We start from the raw sequence: 16623 nt of genomic DNA, 5'->3' as shown, positions 1-16623 counted from the left end.
TTCCCCGATGTTTCACCGTCTTCAACGATTTGGCTAGCAAAATCGATTTCGAAACATGTTTACTAATAGAAGAGAAGGCTACTGCTCACCACAAAAATCAACTTTAACCTATCAACTGCAGAAAACAATCTTTCTCCTTTCATCACAGCGTAAAAATAACAACGTAAAAATAAAAACAACAGGTGAGAAACAAAATGTAAAGTCATTTTTTTTTACATCTATGGTTAAAACAAGTTTTTGAAAACGTCGAAATTATATACACTTTATAAATAGTGTTAAAATGGAAAGTAAATATCTTGTCATGTTTCAACACACTTCAAAAAGTCGAGAGGAGCATCTGTTTACTCCTCCAGTAACAGCAGCAGCTACTTTTCACTCGCTTGACAGTCATCCTCAACAAAATCTTTCGCATCATTCTTTGAGATTGATAATATGTGACTAACTTTATTTTTAAATTGAACTCCGTAAAACTTTTCGGCAGATTCCAAAAGTTCGGGACGGAAAGTAGTTGTAATAAATTGGGCTTTTTCAGCTAAGCTGTGGATCATAGCTAAAATGTTAAAACAAATACAATGTCACATCAAATAGCATGTAGCATAAAGTGGATAAATTTTCTCAAATTTTATATTTGCGAAGAGTTAAAACCATTAGGATTTGCAGATACTTTATTTTCGTGAATGTCTTTCTTGTTTTCTGCAATTTTTTTTCCGAAAAGTGCTACACTGGCGCCGTAACAACACTTCTTTCGCAATCTTTTTGAAATCTCTCATTCGATGTGTGTTAAAAGGAAGTATGTTAAAAAGGGTAAAACATGCGAAACCGATCTCAATGGTCCCTATAATCTATACCTATGATCTCTTTATCTATAATCTCTATCGACAGAAAATGGCTGATATTCAACGTAAAGAATATTTTAAGTTACAATACATACCTGCAACAGATTTGCGATACGACGGGTCGAGCGCTTGATCAATTTCATCGAATAAATAAAATGGCGCAGGATCACATTTTTGAATAGCAAAGATTAAAGTTAAAGCGACTAAAGTTTTCTGTCCTCCGGACAGTTGATTCATTTCTAGAGTTTCAGCACTTTTGCCGGTAAACGATACCTAAAGAAAATGTGCAGTTACACTGAACATATGCTTATTGCACATACACAGTTGCACTCACTTCGTGTGATTTTATTTCAGTCTTTCCTGTGTTTACATAAAGTTTTCACACCCGCAGTGAAATATCACATTGGTTATAAAAACAGAAGTAGCATTCAGAGTGGGTTTAACTTTAAAGGTATAATGTGAACACAGTTCAAAGCTACTTAGCAGTAACCGAGTTAATTCATTCGCCGCCCATAAAAATGAGTTAAAAACTAAACTACTTTCACAAAAACTTTGCGTACCTTAATGGAAATTCCACTAAATTCATCAAAATTCTTTCCAGATCGTTGACTTGATGAGTCAGATTGAGACTGAGAGTTTTCATCTTCTGTATCCCGAGTTTCTTTCTTCATAATAAGCTGAGCTTTACCCCCTGGAACTAACTGTTTAAAAATGTCGCTGAAATTATGCGATACCTAGAAACAAATAGAAGAGGAGTGAGATCAGACTGTCAAAACTTATATGAAAGTCCTAGGGATAAAAAAGAATACCTGTTTGAATGTGAACAATATAGCTTCATGCTTCCGCTGTTCAAGAACATCCATTAAATCAACAATAGCCTAAAATATAAGGGCTTTGGTTAGAACCAAATTATAATTCAGAATCAAGTAGCTTTCCTTGCCGTATTAATTCGATAAAAATAGTCAGACAGAAATGACTTGATGATGTTGGAATAGTGAGACTCTCCTGAAAACCATAAGATTTACGGGTAAAATTCCCCGATTGTAAAGAAAGTTTTCTTTCCTCTAGTTTTTCTGATTTTAAAACGAACTTGTAAGTTTTAAGGCCGCACAATCTTTATAGTGAAACGTTTTTTAATTGAATGATTGTCAAGAATTTTTAAGGCAAAAATATATTAAATTGACATAAAAGAAGTTTCCTGGTTTCCCTTACAAAATTGCAACATAACTTCTAAAATCTCCCTAAATAAGTTTAAACTTCGCTGACATCCAAACAACCCTCCTTAGAAAGGAAAATAGTTCTGCAAACCTCGTGTCCTTTAGCCAACTCTTCCTTTCGTTTGATTAGTTTTTCTTTCTGTTCAGAAAAGTTAACAAATTGATCCAAAGCCTTCTTGTTGACGTGGCTGTATTTTTTCAGTTCTTCATTGGCTTCTTTTAACTTCTTCCAAAGCTAAAAACAAAAAAAAAAAAAAAAAAAACGCGATTGAAACAGATGACTCGCTCAGGTAAAAAACAAAAAAAAAACTCACTGCTTTACTCGCCGTTTTATGATATTTCTCGAAAGCGTCTGCAGGAAGACTTCCCAACTCGCGGATTTTTCGCATGCATTCCTCTTTCTAGAAATATCATCACAATATACATTTGTTTATCTGACGACCGCGATAATGATTTCACAGAAGATCGGAAGATTTTAACAATGCATATTATAATTTAGTAACTACATTTGACAGGTAAATCTCAATTATGTCATGCTGGAAGATTAGGAGGAAATTTGATTTTGTTTTTCTTTATTTTAAACTTCATGAGCATAGGAATCTTAGTCAATTACATCATTGAATTTCCGCGCCCGAAGGCGTAGGAAATTCTTTAAAACCGTCGTTTTTTCTTTCGGAGCATTTTTTGAGAAAAAATCGACCCTGGGATTTCACGTTGGTCCGTCACGGATGTAAACTTCGTACCCAAGCTCCTTAACTACTGAGAAGTCTAGTATTGACGCTTCAGGCCAAAATTGGTATTTGTTTTCGACAAAATTTGACACAGTTAACAAAAAAAGTATGCTGAACATAATGGTGACATAATAATTTTGATTTTTGCCACCTTAAATGTCATTTTAGGCCAAAATTGGTACAAAAATTAAAACTACTTCATTTTCAACAAAAATTGGCAAAGTTAACAAAAAAAGTATGCTGAACATAATGGTGACATCAAAATTTTGATTTTTGTCACCTAAATGCTATTTTAGGCCAAAATTGGTCCAAAAATTAAAACCACTTCATTTTCGGCTAAATCTGGCACAGTTAACAAATAAAGTATGCTGAAAATGATGATGGTACAAAAGTTTGGTTTTTGTCACCTAAATGTCATTTTAGGCCAAAATTTATCCAAAATTAAAACTGCTTTATTTTTGACAAAAATTGACACAGTTAATAAAAAAAGTATGCTGAAAATGATGGTCACATCAAAATTTTGATTTTTTGTCAACTAATGCCGTTTAAGACCATAAACGTTTCAATCGCAAGACTTTCAACCATGAATAATAGGCTGTATTTTATGTTAGCAATTTCTTTTAAAATGTGAGTTTATTATGACACATTTCGTTTTGTTTGCGTTTGTTCTAAGATATAATGTCACTGATGGGCTTTATCTTCAGAGGTTCATGCACCAAACCCCTTCGAATGTTTAGCACAATAACACAACGAATTAGCAGGTTTTCATCAAATATTTTGGTAGCGCGCGGAAATTCTTAGAGCACCCAGGGCTTCTTGTTAGGTATTTAATTTCCTTCGAAAAATTAAGTTACAGCTTGCTCTGTATACACTTTTATAAATTTATAACTTTTTTTGTAAAGCTGGCTATTTGACAACTTCGATTACACATAAGTGTTGTGAACAAAGCATACATTCTACAAATAACACGCCCACCTTTTTAAGAAGCACACTTCTTTTGTTCGCAATCTTCTCCATTAACTTCGAATCTTCCTCGATTGCCGTCTTCTTTTCTTTCTCTATGTTCTAAAAAAATATCAGAAATACATAAGAGATAGGAAATCAACAACATTGTTTTAAGTAAATTTTTTATCATCGTAATTTTGACCGTGGTGGAGGACTACAGTAAGTTCTGTCCAGACGAGAGTACCTATTTAATTATGCGAGAGGTGATCAACGCAAAACCTATATCACGATCTATGATCACATACCTTCCACTCTTCCAAAGAAGATTGAAATTTTTTCAACTCTTCGTTGTGTTTTCTTAACTCAGCATCAAGTTCTAAAAGATTCGAAGAAAATAGGCTCGTGCTAGGCCCTTTGATTGTAGGTAGTAATGTGGGCTTTAAAAGATATTATATACATTACCTTTAATTCGTTCTGAAGTTTTATCGACCATCGAAGAAAATCGTTTTAATTCTGAACGTTTAATTTCTAATTGTTCTCCTTTATCTTCGAGACAAACCTCTTCAAGATTCTAAAACAAGGTCGTAGCCAAATAAAACAGTTGCTTTTACAAGCGTTTAGGACATTTGTTGTGAAGAAAATAAACTACCGTTTGAAGTTCGTCTCTTTTTTTATACAAATTTGAATTGAGAAGATCATCCAGTTTCTGCTTCTTTCCTTCCAACTAAAAAATACAATATTACAGATTACAATACTAAAGTATTTTATCTTGTATTCTTATGAGCTTTACGCATAGATAGGAAAATTTCTTTTTTCAATAACATTGATAAGAATTTATATAAACCTTTTAAATTCAAAATTTAACAACTTTTATTGAAACTGTACATTTATTGATGTGAAAATAATAAATGAACCTTAGTGTAACCAATGATAGACAAGAATGTGATATTAGCTTACTTGCGTTCTTTCTTTAAAAACAACCTTAATCTTATCTTTTAATTCACCAATCTCGACATTCAGCTGGTCAACCTATTGACAAAAACATTATGTATAACATAAAATTCCTCAAGTCAATTGTGTACTGTAGGACGTGTATACCTCATCTTGATCGGTTCTTGTGAGCTGGGAAAGTAACTCAGTTCCAACTTCTTCTTGGAATGATTTCATTTGTGATTTAAGGCGTTCTAGTTCCACTTCGTAATTGGTCAGTGCAGTTTCCTAAACAAACATGATTTTCATCTCACAAATCGTGAGTTTTAAAATAATATTGCAAACCTTAAGATGATGATATTAACACGTTTTAACACACAAAAGTGATAAAAAGTCCACACAGCATACCTTTGGTCCCAGGCTTTGTTCCGAAGCAGATTTGTTTTTTGTTAGATTCTTAACATCTTGCTTTTGTTGATCATATGTGTGTCTAACAAGAAATAAGAACAAGCACTTGTTAGTATTTTAGAGTAAGGCAGCAAAACTTCAAAAACTTCGTAAATTTAAGGCTTTAACTAACCTTTACAACAACAAAATTTAACGCAAAAATAGCGAAAAAAAAACAATTGGAAATGATTACAGCCTTGATTATCATTTTAATAAAGCAAATAAAAATCTAAAATCAGTAGGTTTTATGAGAAAAACAACGCAATACCACGTGTTTAAAGTGCAAGCTATTTTTTGAACATCATTTGACACAAAATAATATCACCTCAAATTTCCATGAAAAAAAGTTAAAGTGACTTTCAAGAATATAAAACTTTTCCCTTCACGAGATTTTAGGTGGAGCCTACCACCCCAGAAAATCATTTATTAACACATTAAATTACCTAAGTTGAACTTGAGTTGTTTCGATATTTTGTACATCACTTAATACACGAGTGATTTGGCCATCCAACTGCTGCAACTGAAGTTTTACTTCTTGAAGTTCACCTTCTTGTTTCTCCAATTTAGCTTGTTGTTCCCAGATCTTTTTTTGTGATAACAAACGTGACTGGTTTGTATTGACAAACCCACCTTCTAAAGTTCCACGACGACTAAACTTGTCTCCTACACAAGAACATACATCCTTATTATTGGAATCATATTACAGTGGACTAGCTCTTCTTATAGTTTTTACGTATTCGGTGATTGACGGACATTTAGGAAAATGGAAAATAAATTGTCTAATTTATTACCTTCCAAAGTTATTGTATCAATGTCGTGGCTTTTGGAAAATTGTGAACAAATGTCTTGATTTCTGCAGATTAATGTTTTTCCAAATGCCAATTGCATAGCTGGTTTGAATAAATCATTGTATTCCACTTTTGATATCATTGGGAGAACGTCCTAAAAAAAGAAAGCTCTCAATAAATTAATAAGATCTTAACTTACTATTTGAAGTTCTATGAAAAAAGGCTGGCTTGTTTGAAAAAAAACCACGCAAATCAAATAACATTCATGATAAGCATACCTTATTCCATGAAATTATCCAGTTATAAAATTAACGTGGTTTTTCAAATTCGCGTTAATTTAATGACCGTTAATTAAATGTAGTGTTAATTTAAAGACTGTTAATTTCATGATTCGTTACTGTTAATTTGGTGACTATTTTTTTAAAAAAACATAAAAATACATTTTTTACAAATATTCTACTAATAGACAATAGCTTAACGGTGTTTTTTTTTTCAGGGATCACTTTTAAAATACCTTTTGTATCATCTTCATACTCTGATACAAGTGGAAAATTATCTGAGGGACTTTTTCTTTCTAAATTTTTAACATTGTTTTTCCAAACAACGAAATCTTTTATTTCGATTTCCAAACCACCTTGTAATAGAAAAGACCGCTTCACTACCGTGGATTTGACTGTTTCCATAATTTTTGCTTCGAGTGATATCGCATATTCTCAAATTCGCGTTAATTAAATGCATTTTTGCAAACAACTTTGCTGCCTTTTACAAAAAAATTTCATTGAATGTTAATTTCATGACCGTTAATTTAATTCGCGTAATTTTCTTGACTCGTTAATTTCATGGAATAAAGTATATATTTTATTGTCACATTTTTTGTATGTAACTATGCACCTTATTGCTATTGAATGCAGTCCATAAACTACATAAAATCGTTTATTTACCATCAGTATTATTTGTGTGTATCAATTTTGGCGAGTGTTTAATTGATAAATAAACTAATTAATAAAAAAACATTTACTGGTGAAGAGGGATACTGAAGATCTCTAAACTGCAACTTATTCAATGGCATAAATGTTATTTCTCCACGAAGACCCATTTTATTTATATGTGATAAAACTTGTGTCCCAGTTTTGTCGGTATCCACAATGATGTTAAACAATCTAAAAAGAAGAAAAAAAAAACATAACACGACCATAGAAATATAGTAGAATTTAACTAAAATTAGAGAAACCATAAGACATGCCACTACTGCATTGGATGTGTATTAGTTCTACTTACTTCCCTCCAGCAGTGACATCAATAGCTGTAAAAAACTTTTCATTGCATGTAAAATTTTCAATAAGTGGTCCATAAACGCCTTCTATCCCTTTTTCTTGCACAATTCTTTTTACACTTTCAATACCAGCCGCTACAGGCTATTGTGAGAACAACAATAATGTCGTTAAGTATATGATAAACAAGTTTTAGCTGTGTTGAAGTATTAGAACCCACCTTGCTCATAGTATTTCTTAAATCCCTTTCTGCTCGACTAAGATCATTTCTTGTGGATTGAATAGCTGTTTCTAATGTATTTTCCTGTCTCCACAACTCCCTATTGTACAGTAAAATGAGTTGTGATACAATTTTGCTTTTCATAAATAAAGGCACTTGCTTCATGGAGGAAAACTTAACACACAGATTTGAAAATAGCAAATATTGCCGCAGCACAGGAATTAGCACGCAATTGTGAGAAACACAAATTTTTTTCCTAACAGTTATTTAAATTTCTAACTTTCTTGTGTTAAACAATTCGTCTCTTTTCATTTTCAACTCTGAGTGTTCTCGATTAGAAGCATCCATTTGACTTCTTCTTTCTTCAAGGTTTTCACTGCGTTCCTAAAGTAAGAAAAGAAGAAAATACTAAATTTACATGCATGGAATTATGTCTGTTAAGAGATCGATTATAGATTTCTCCATATTAGTGGTAGCATAATAGTATAAAATGTTTGTCTGTTTAACAGGTCCTGCTAATTTAAAAAAATAAATGTATTTCCTTACAGCGATTTCAGCATCAATTTGCGCAAATCTTTGTCTCGTCTCTCTAACATCATCTTTATATCGAGATATTTGCTGCTCTTTTATCGCCACGCTTGATTTCAGTGATTGTAATTCCTAAAACAAGAAATAGTTGATTGAATCCTGTTTAATAACATGTGGAACGGAGTGTTTGTTAATTTATCATATTTTTACTTTTTTAATCCAACTGTCTCGCTCTTCTTTACTGTGAAACTGTGTACCGCGGCCTTGTTTTGAAAACAAATCTGTCCTTCTCTGTTCACAAGATTGTAACCTAGAGTCATGCCATAAAATTCGTTACACAATAAAGTTAAACATTTTGATCTTACAAACAGATTACTTTAATACTCTTTGGCATTCATTATTTTTTTGAGACACTGTTTTTTTAGTACAACTCAGATTTCTTCTTTATAACATACCTAGCTTTGCAATCTTCTTCAATTGATTTCTTTTCTTGATAAACAGGTAATATCTGTGCCAATTTTTCTTCATTTTCGGTTATAACTAACTCTAGTTGTTCTAATTCTTTTGTACCTTGGGTTTTCAAATGAGCATCTTCTTTTACACCATCTTCTAAATCTTTCACATTTAATTCAAGTTTAGTGCGTTGTTTTAACTGTTCCTGCCTTTCCTCATCAAGCTGCTTTTTTTCAAGTTTCAAGACGGAATGTTTGTCTGTGATTTCTTTTATCTCATGATTTATTATCTATAATAGTTGCCATTGAACAATATTATATATCAGAGAATAAAAAATAACACTAGCAGAAATTTATCAGATTAGAATTCTGATTTTTGTAGAAGAATATGTTAAAAACTGCAGGTAAAGAAAACATCACATAACAAAACACATTTACCTCCACTTTCGAAGACGCCTCTTGAGCTTCTTGATGTAAGTCACTGGCCCTTTCGTTTTCATTTTGTCGAGATGAATCAAGCTAAAAATGATACAAATAAATTAAGTGATGATGATCCATACAAATCGTTGAAATGTCTAATCAAAACCAAATACATTACATGATCAAGTTTCTCTCTTGTTTCACGCAATTCTTTGTCATGTATCGTGTATTCTAAACACCTAAAAAGAGAAAGTGTAAACAAAAATTGTTCCATAATAATTTAATTAAAATACAAAAGCAACATACCTTCTTTCTTTATCCCACTTTTGATATTGTTTCAATTCTTCCTTTTCTGCTTCTAATGTCCCCAATCTTTCTTCAATATATTTTAAAAGGTCATCTATTTTATCACGCTTATTTTCTAAACAAACAAATGATTTGTCGCAGATAAAGACTTTCAAGAAACAATGAGAAGAAACATAATATGACAGTATTGGCAGCTGTACCAGTTTCTTTTAATATAGTGTGACTCTCATTTTTTCTTTCATCATATACTCTTGTTCCAGCCACCTCACGCAGCAATTTTATTCTTTCATGGTCTTTAGCTACAGCCAATTGATTTATCTAAACAAAAAGTACCCGAACACTGCATGCTAATGATAAATAGTGCTTATTGACAAAACAAAGCATAAAGTTGCGGTGTTTATGTAATTTTTGTCAATTAGGTACAGCTATAATGGAAATGTTGTTGATTTATTTTTGGGGTAACCCCTTCTTTTGATGGGTGAATAAAAAAATATTCATTAGTAAATCAGGAACAACAAAAAAAATTCACACATACCCTTCCCTGTTTTACAATGTAATATGGATTGCTCCTCGAAAAACCTGCACTTTCCAACAGGTTCATCACGTCAGTTTTAGTCACATTTTTTTTATCTAAAAAATACTGATCTTTTTTTGATCCAATCACACGACGTAGAGTAATTTCATCTTTGTCAATCTAAATAAACAAGAAAAATATACGTGCAGGATTAAAAATGTTCCATGCTGTGGAATATTTTAAAAAATGATGTCACTTTGCAAAAAGTTTTTTTTTTTTATATTAAAGCTGCATTTTCAAAGTGAATAGCATTTACTAGGTTTTTTTTGTCGTTGTATCACTAATGAGTACGAGGCCACAGTGGCAATAAAACAGAAATCAGTGAAACAAAACTGCTTTTTCCTGAAGAGCTACATTTTTACACAATAAAAATCTTGTAAAAGTTCATGCTAACCCTTGTTTTTAAACCGTTACTTCCGCTCCCTATTTTTTGAAATTACACAAAAATTAGTTGATTTTTAAAAATATATAATTACTTTAACACTGCATGACATATATTATCAATGCATAAATTGCAAGATTTCTGCATAATGGCATTTTATTGTGTCTAATTAACCACATTTTTAGCAACAAAAAGAAATTGCTCTTCTTTCATATTTGCAAACTCAACATACGGATAGAGGACTTCATAAATTGTAACTATTTGAGATAGTTTCAGATTGAAATCCTTAACAAGTAGTAAACAATAATTTAAAAAATCCATACTGGAATTCTCTTGTCGGTATTGTCGAAAATTATTTCAACATAAGCAGATACCACTCTCGGACCTGTTCCTTCCTAAAAATAAAATATTAAAAACAAAGATTTTCAACCTAAAGTGCATACACACAGTTGTGTTAATGGTTAACACAAAAATACAAAGGAATGGTCACATACATGCAAAAGCTGTTGTCGTTCCTCTTGCCTCATATGACTAAATTCGTCACTTAAAACGAATTGAATAGCTAAAAAAGGTTGTAAATATATGGTGTAAATACAGAACCTTATGTAGAAAAAAAGGTTTAGTCATCACTTTTATACTATATAAACAATCACATACCTAGAAAGAAATTGCTTTTTCCTGATCCATTTCGGCCAACTAAATAAAAAATTAATTTTGAAACACTTTTCAGTAGCACCTGGCTTTGTTTTATTACCATAAATAATTATAAATACCCAAATATGATGATATCATAGTACAAAATCATGTCTAAAATCTTTGCTGATCAGCCTAGTTATTACAATACAATGGAAAAACTTTGATCTTTTCATTGATCAGGTCATTTTTATTACTCCAACTGAAGTTAGATCAAAGTTTAAAACAATTGTGATGTATACTTCATTGTTACACTAGATTTCAGTTTACAACACTAATTGGAATGCACCAAATTTCACACCACACATTCTTTTATAAGCAACTGAGATGCTAAGGCTGGCATTTGACACAAACACTAACTAACAGCTAATCAACTTGTCAGACTGAAAATTCAGAAAGCGAGCCCCTTCTATTAAGTGTGAGGGTTCACACAACAAATATAAACCTTTTTTCAAATTGAATTTTATGAATGTCTGGATGATTGGAGTTCCAATTAATTGGATGTTTGTTAGACTTTATCCTTGACTTTAAGCATATTCATTAAGGTTGTTTTGTGAGTGCACTCAAATAAATTAAATATCATTGATTAAACTGCTCAGGTGGTCTAACAAGGCAAAAAAAGTTGCTATTTTCGAACCAGTCATGCAAATTAATTTTTACTAGCACTTCTGATCACATGTGGATCACTCATGCAGATTAATCTGTGTATGATTCATAACAGATGTAGGAGTAACACACACCTGTTTTTAACCTGAGTATGAGAGAGCTCATATTAATTGAAGCATATATACAAAAAAATAAATACAGAGAAATAATGTAGTTAAAATTCTGGATTCCTGACTTACCAACAACATTATGCTTGGAGCTGAATGGATCTATAACAGTCTGATCACGATAGCTTCGAAAACCTTGAATAATCACCTGGAAAAAATTACAAATACAATTTACAAATACAGTGAAAAGAAATTCTAGAGAGGAACTCTCATATTGTACAGTTAAAAATGTTTTAAAATGCTATTTTGTCACATTTTGGTAAGACTTTCACTTTTCTTTTATTGGTGCCTTTAAAGATGTATGCTCTCACTTGACAGGTTATGTGATGTGCTCTTACACCTCCAAACATTTTTTAACAAATGATCAAAATGTGATTTTGATTATAAAGGATCTTAAAGTAAAAATAAATGTTGCAGAGCTTAAAAAAGAGAAAAGCTGTTTCCTTTTTTTAAAATGTTTACATTTAAAAATTTTCAGATTTAATTATGCTGCATAGATGTCATATAATAATGAATTTTGGGCTGTTAAGGGATATACATTGATAACTCCAGGACTCTTATTTTTTTGTGATGACCCTAAAACTTGGAAATTGCATGTTTGCATCATCTTCCTCTGTTAATTTATATATGCTTTGTATATTTTAGAGTATATAATAGATAGTGGGCTTGGTCCCCTGATTGGTCTTAATCTACATTGTTGTCAATTTTTATCATTATCATTCTTGGCTCAACCTTCGTTTTCGATGCTAGCATGGGTTGGACGGGGTATAATAATGACACTCTTCCAATCTGATTTAGACTGTGTTAGATCTAAACTCAAATACCACTGTATCAAGTCTGTCCTCATTACCTCCTGCCCAGTCTTCCTTGGTCTACCTCTGGGCTTTGGTTACTTCCTTGTCAATTAAGGTGAAAGGTAGGTTGTATGAGACCTGTGTAAGAAGTGTTATATTGTACGGTAGTGAGACATTAGCAGTGAAGCATGAAGATCTTGGAAAGAATGGAGGAGGATAATTGGGTAAGAAAGTGTAGACACTTTATGATTACTGAGACAAAGCCAGGATGTAGACCAGAAAAGACGTATCAGGATGTAATAAGGACACACTTGATGGAAAGGAATTTGTGCTTAGAACTTACACCAGATTGGAAGAATGTCATTAGTATACCCTATCCAACCTATACTAGCACAGAAAAATAAGTCAAAGATGATGATGATGAAGTGGACGATGATGGTGATGATAATTAGTTTGAACAATTGATAGTTTTACTGTTTAAAACTAAAAAAGACATTATTTATTTAAAAACACATTGTATATAACTTTGTTTTGATGAAAATTAAAACCAGTATTGTCCTAAGGACTATTTCCCCTTTCACCCGCGCCCATGTTTGTTCGGCAATGCAAATGAGGTCAGCTCCTCCGTACCTTGGTAAGGATAGCATCGTATCTATATAAAAAACGGAAGGGTGCTGTAAACCACAACATTTGCTGAGTCTCAGGAAAAGCACATGCACCGTACTTGTTTAACTCGTGGGAAGTTTTGTCCTGGCCAAAGAGAATAGCAATGGTCTTCAGGGGCTTGACTGAGTGCATCACTACAAACTGATTTACTTGAGGTCAGGGACCATCTACAAATTCTGTCTCCCAATCTAAGCGAATTGGCACAAATTAATTCGTCTCCCTTACCAAAGTTTATTTATTCTTCTTAAGTTGATACTCAAGACAATTTTTTTAATTCAGCTTAAATTTAAAAAAAAATTGTCAGGGTTCGAATTAGAAAATTAAAGTCGGTTCGCAAAAATTTTGGCACTCTGTAACGAAGTAAACCACCATCTAGATGTGGCCTGGGAACACCTTAGATCAATTACCATTTTTCTATTGCCGTTCTTCATTCTTAAGTTTTTAAAATGCGATCTAAAAAAGCATTTCTATCGCCGTTCTTCGTTTTTAAACTTTTAAAATGCGATTTAAAAAGCATTTCTATCACCGTTCTTCGTTCTTAAACTTTTAAAATGCTATCTAAAAAAGCATTGATATCGGCACTAAAAAATATTCGATTCACAATTTTATCATTTTCTTCGCAAAGTGATTCACAAAAATGGCATTTCGATTCGCAAATTGCGAATTGCGAACTGCTAATTCGCACCCTGATTGTGAAAGGAAATGAGCCAATGTCAGAACGATTTGCAATTGTTCTGAACCGAATTTAATCTTTCATAAAGAATAAAATTTTGAATGCTTTTTCTTGAATTGTATGCAAATATAAAACAAATTATTATTTTCGTTTGTCAATGATTTAATTTGTTAATTTGCTTTTTTTCGTTATAAAAACATCATGACTGATAATACAAGTGATACCTTAAGGGAATTAATTTTTGCGTAAATTAAATTTCGCGGATTTGGCGGTTTTTGGTCAAAACCATGCAATTTAATTCCCGTGAAAAATCCAAATGTGCCTCATCCGCGAAAATAAATTCCTGCGAAATTTCGAAAACACGTTCATCTGCGAAATTAAATTCCCTTTTTTTCTTTAATTTTTCTTTTAATTTTTTTTAATTTTAGATACCGTAAAATTCAGTAAATAAACCTACCCTGATTCTGATAATGAGGATGACGTTGGGAATATAATTTCTATTTTAGAGGATGATATGACGGATAGTTAAAGAAAAGATATATTAAGAGTTAGTAAAATTCGTATTTCTTACTTTTAAAATTTTACGAAATTTAGATCCGCGAAATTAAATTCCCGCAAAATTTTTGGATACACTCTATCCGCGAAATTAAATTCCCGCGAAATTTCCAAATCATGTTGATCCGCGAAATTAAATTCCTTTTTTTTCTGAGAAATTTCCTAAAAAAAACCCCGCGAAATTATCTTTCCGCGAAATTATCTTCCCGCGAAAATAATTCCCTTAAGGTAGTGATAGTGGAAGCGATCTAGAATGGTTATTCGCTGACAACTCAGAAGATGAAGAAGATAGTTGGATAGATACTGTGGAATCTATCCAGCTGCTAACTGGAAGCGGTAAGAAAATTTGTCACTCAAAATGTTCTGCTGATTTCGTAGGAATTATATGTGTAAAATTTGCATTATTTTCATTAAAATTTAATATTTAAATGAGAGTCGTATTGTTTTAAAAACTTTTGCATCTCTGTTTTAAATAAATTCCTTATTTTTGTCATTGAACAAAATTTACTTATGTTTCTTTAAATAGTCACGGAGCATCTGTAACAAAGAAGTAGGAAAGGTTTTTTTATAATATCTTTGTTATTTGCTATCCATTTATATAACAGCAATCATAGTGAATGAATTGCAGCAATGGAGAGAAAGTCACATGTCCCTTATTATTATATATTTTTAAAAATATATTTTGTTCTGAGTGGCCACCTGTTGCTTAAAAGTAGCCAAAAGAAAAAAGAAAAGAAATAAAATTTGTATCATCAACCTTTAACTGTAACATTTTTGAAATTTCAACAGCAATTAATGGGCACTAGGTTGTGAAATAACAACGAAAAAAGATACCTGTCCCTACCTGCTTTATTATAATAAGCAAATCATTTCAATGTACTGAATATGATTGGACAGACGTAAACAGATTAAAATAACTTTCAAAACAAAAGAGAAAATATCTCCAGGATTGTTTTAGAGAGAGTTTGGAAATTGTCTTTACAGGTCCAAAATTCTAGAGCATGTTAAGACAATTATGGCTTCCTTTAAAAGTGTTGTATGTAATTCTTATTCCTTCCAAACTTATTTTGTATAAATTTGTATATTGTTATAAACAGAAAAAATGAACCTGACCGTAAGCCATGACCCCTCCTGGAAATAATAGACATGGTATATGCCTCGATATTCGTGAGGCTAGCCATGTAAAAATATGCACATCAATCTCTATCTATTGCAAGTAAAATATATAAACATTTAATCAACGTGTGTGATCCACCGAAAAGGAATGTTAGAGAAAAAGCCACTCGTGAAGACTTCCAGTACACATAGGCTCAAGTAAACCTGTCAGATCGGTTTGCCGGCCTAATTTTTGCTTTAGGTCGGCAAAATTTTGTTGGCCTTTGGATTCACATGTCACTAAATTTGTGTTGCTTTAGGTCCGTGTTTGCTATGTTTTTGCAATTTTTTAATTCAGGTTTGTAGCTTGTTTATTAGGGGCTTTTTCTCTATGAGAGTTTGACCATAAATTGAAAGTTGTACCAGGGCAGCATTATTAAATTTTTTTTAATTTAGCTAGCTAGCTAGCTAACTTACAAGATCACATTTTTTGCATCATAACTTTTTTGTATCACATTGGCAATCTTGTTATCAAGGAAGCAAATATGATTATAAAAATGAGTCCACAGAGATGCACGTAAAGTAAAAAAGATAGACCAAAATGTATTCATTACTAGAATGAATTTCTTAGATAAAAATAGCGAAATTAAAATGAGGAAGGTTTAGAAAGGACTGATATAATTTACATTTACCTGCTTAATGTACATGGTGATAATTTATCTATAACGACACCTTTATTATCGCTTTATTTAGCTAGCTACTATCCAGGTAGCTAGCTTTAGCTATACTTTGTTTATATTTTTGCACATTGCTACTTTTGTAAAATTAATTTCGAATTATTTTGGGTACACAGCTTATAATATACTCATTTACTATCATTTAAATTTTTGTATGGTAAGTAAGACCATTATAAATTTCCGTAGGCTTCTGTGGCGGGAAAGGGTTTTTTTGTGCCAATGATGCGGGACCTCTATTTTTTTAGTTCATGAACACAGTGTTTTATTCCTGTTGATTTATTGTTGCATTTATTTGCGACAATAATTATTTCCTCTTCTTAAACAATTATAAATTAAGGTTATGGCTTTTATCTTGGAAGAATATTGCTTTTTTACCGAAACTATCTCTGATTCTTCCCTTATGAACTTTGTACTCTTTAACCCCCGGATTGTCGTTTGTTATTCTATTTTTTTTGCGGCAGATAAAGGTCGACACGAAAAGGACAGTACATAGAAAGAGAAAAATATGATGGTAGCGTAGCGACTTGATTTTTGCCTGTGGTTAACTACATACCGTTTGACCTGCGATTTTGAAGAAAAGTTTTAACCCT

At 32.0% G+C, this 16623-nt stretch overlaps 1 protein-coding gene across 1 annotated transcript; it reads right to left on the bottom strand.

Annotated features, from left to right (window-relative positions):
* Positions 1 to 183: 183 nt before the first annotated feature.
* Positions 184 to 16139, bottom strand: LOC130646202 (structural maintenance of chromosomes protein 3-like). The gene is made up of 32 exons (XM_057452359.1): positions 15989 to 16139; positions 11586 to 11661; positions 10705 to 10743; positions 10542 to 10609; positions 10371 to 10442; positions 9627 to 9785; positions 9292 to 9409; positions 9092 to 9206; positions 8964 to 9024; positions 8804 to 8884; positions 8369 to 8655; positions 8124 to 8223; positions 7932 to 8045; positions 7666 to 7769; positions 7386 to 7485; positions 7173 to 7309; positions 6913 to 7054; positions 5898 to 6048; positions 5550 to 5769; positions 5068 to 5149; positions 4828 to 4947; positions 4687 to 4758; positions 4379 to 4453; positions 4192 to 4300; positions 4035 to 4105; positions 3760 to 3849; positions 2368 to 2454; positions 2145 to 2288; positions 1646 to 1714; positions 1397 to 1570; positions 932 to 1109; positions 184 to 550 (listed from the first exon to the last, which is right to left on the bottom strand). The coding sequence occupies exons 1-32, from the start codon at positions 16001 to 16003 to the stop codon at positions 366 to 368; spliced, it is 3615 nt and encodes a 1204-aa protein (XP_057308342.1). The 5' UTR covers positions 16004 to 16139; the 3' UTR covers positions 184 to 365.
* Between the last annotated feature and the right edge of the window lie 484 nt (positions 16140 to 16623).

This window comes from Hydractinia symbiolongicarpus, chromosome 5, assembly GCF_029227915.1.
Source record: "Hydractinia symbiolongicarpus strain clone_291-10 chromosome 5, HSymV2.1, whole genome shotgun sequence".
NCBI classification, from domain to species: domain Eukaryota; kingdom Metazoa; phylum Cnidaria; class Hydrozoa; order Anthoathecata; family Hydractiniidae; genus Hydractinia; species Hydractinia symbiolongicarpus.
This window is presented reverse-complemented; position numbering and strand designations above follow the sequence as displayed.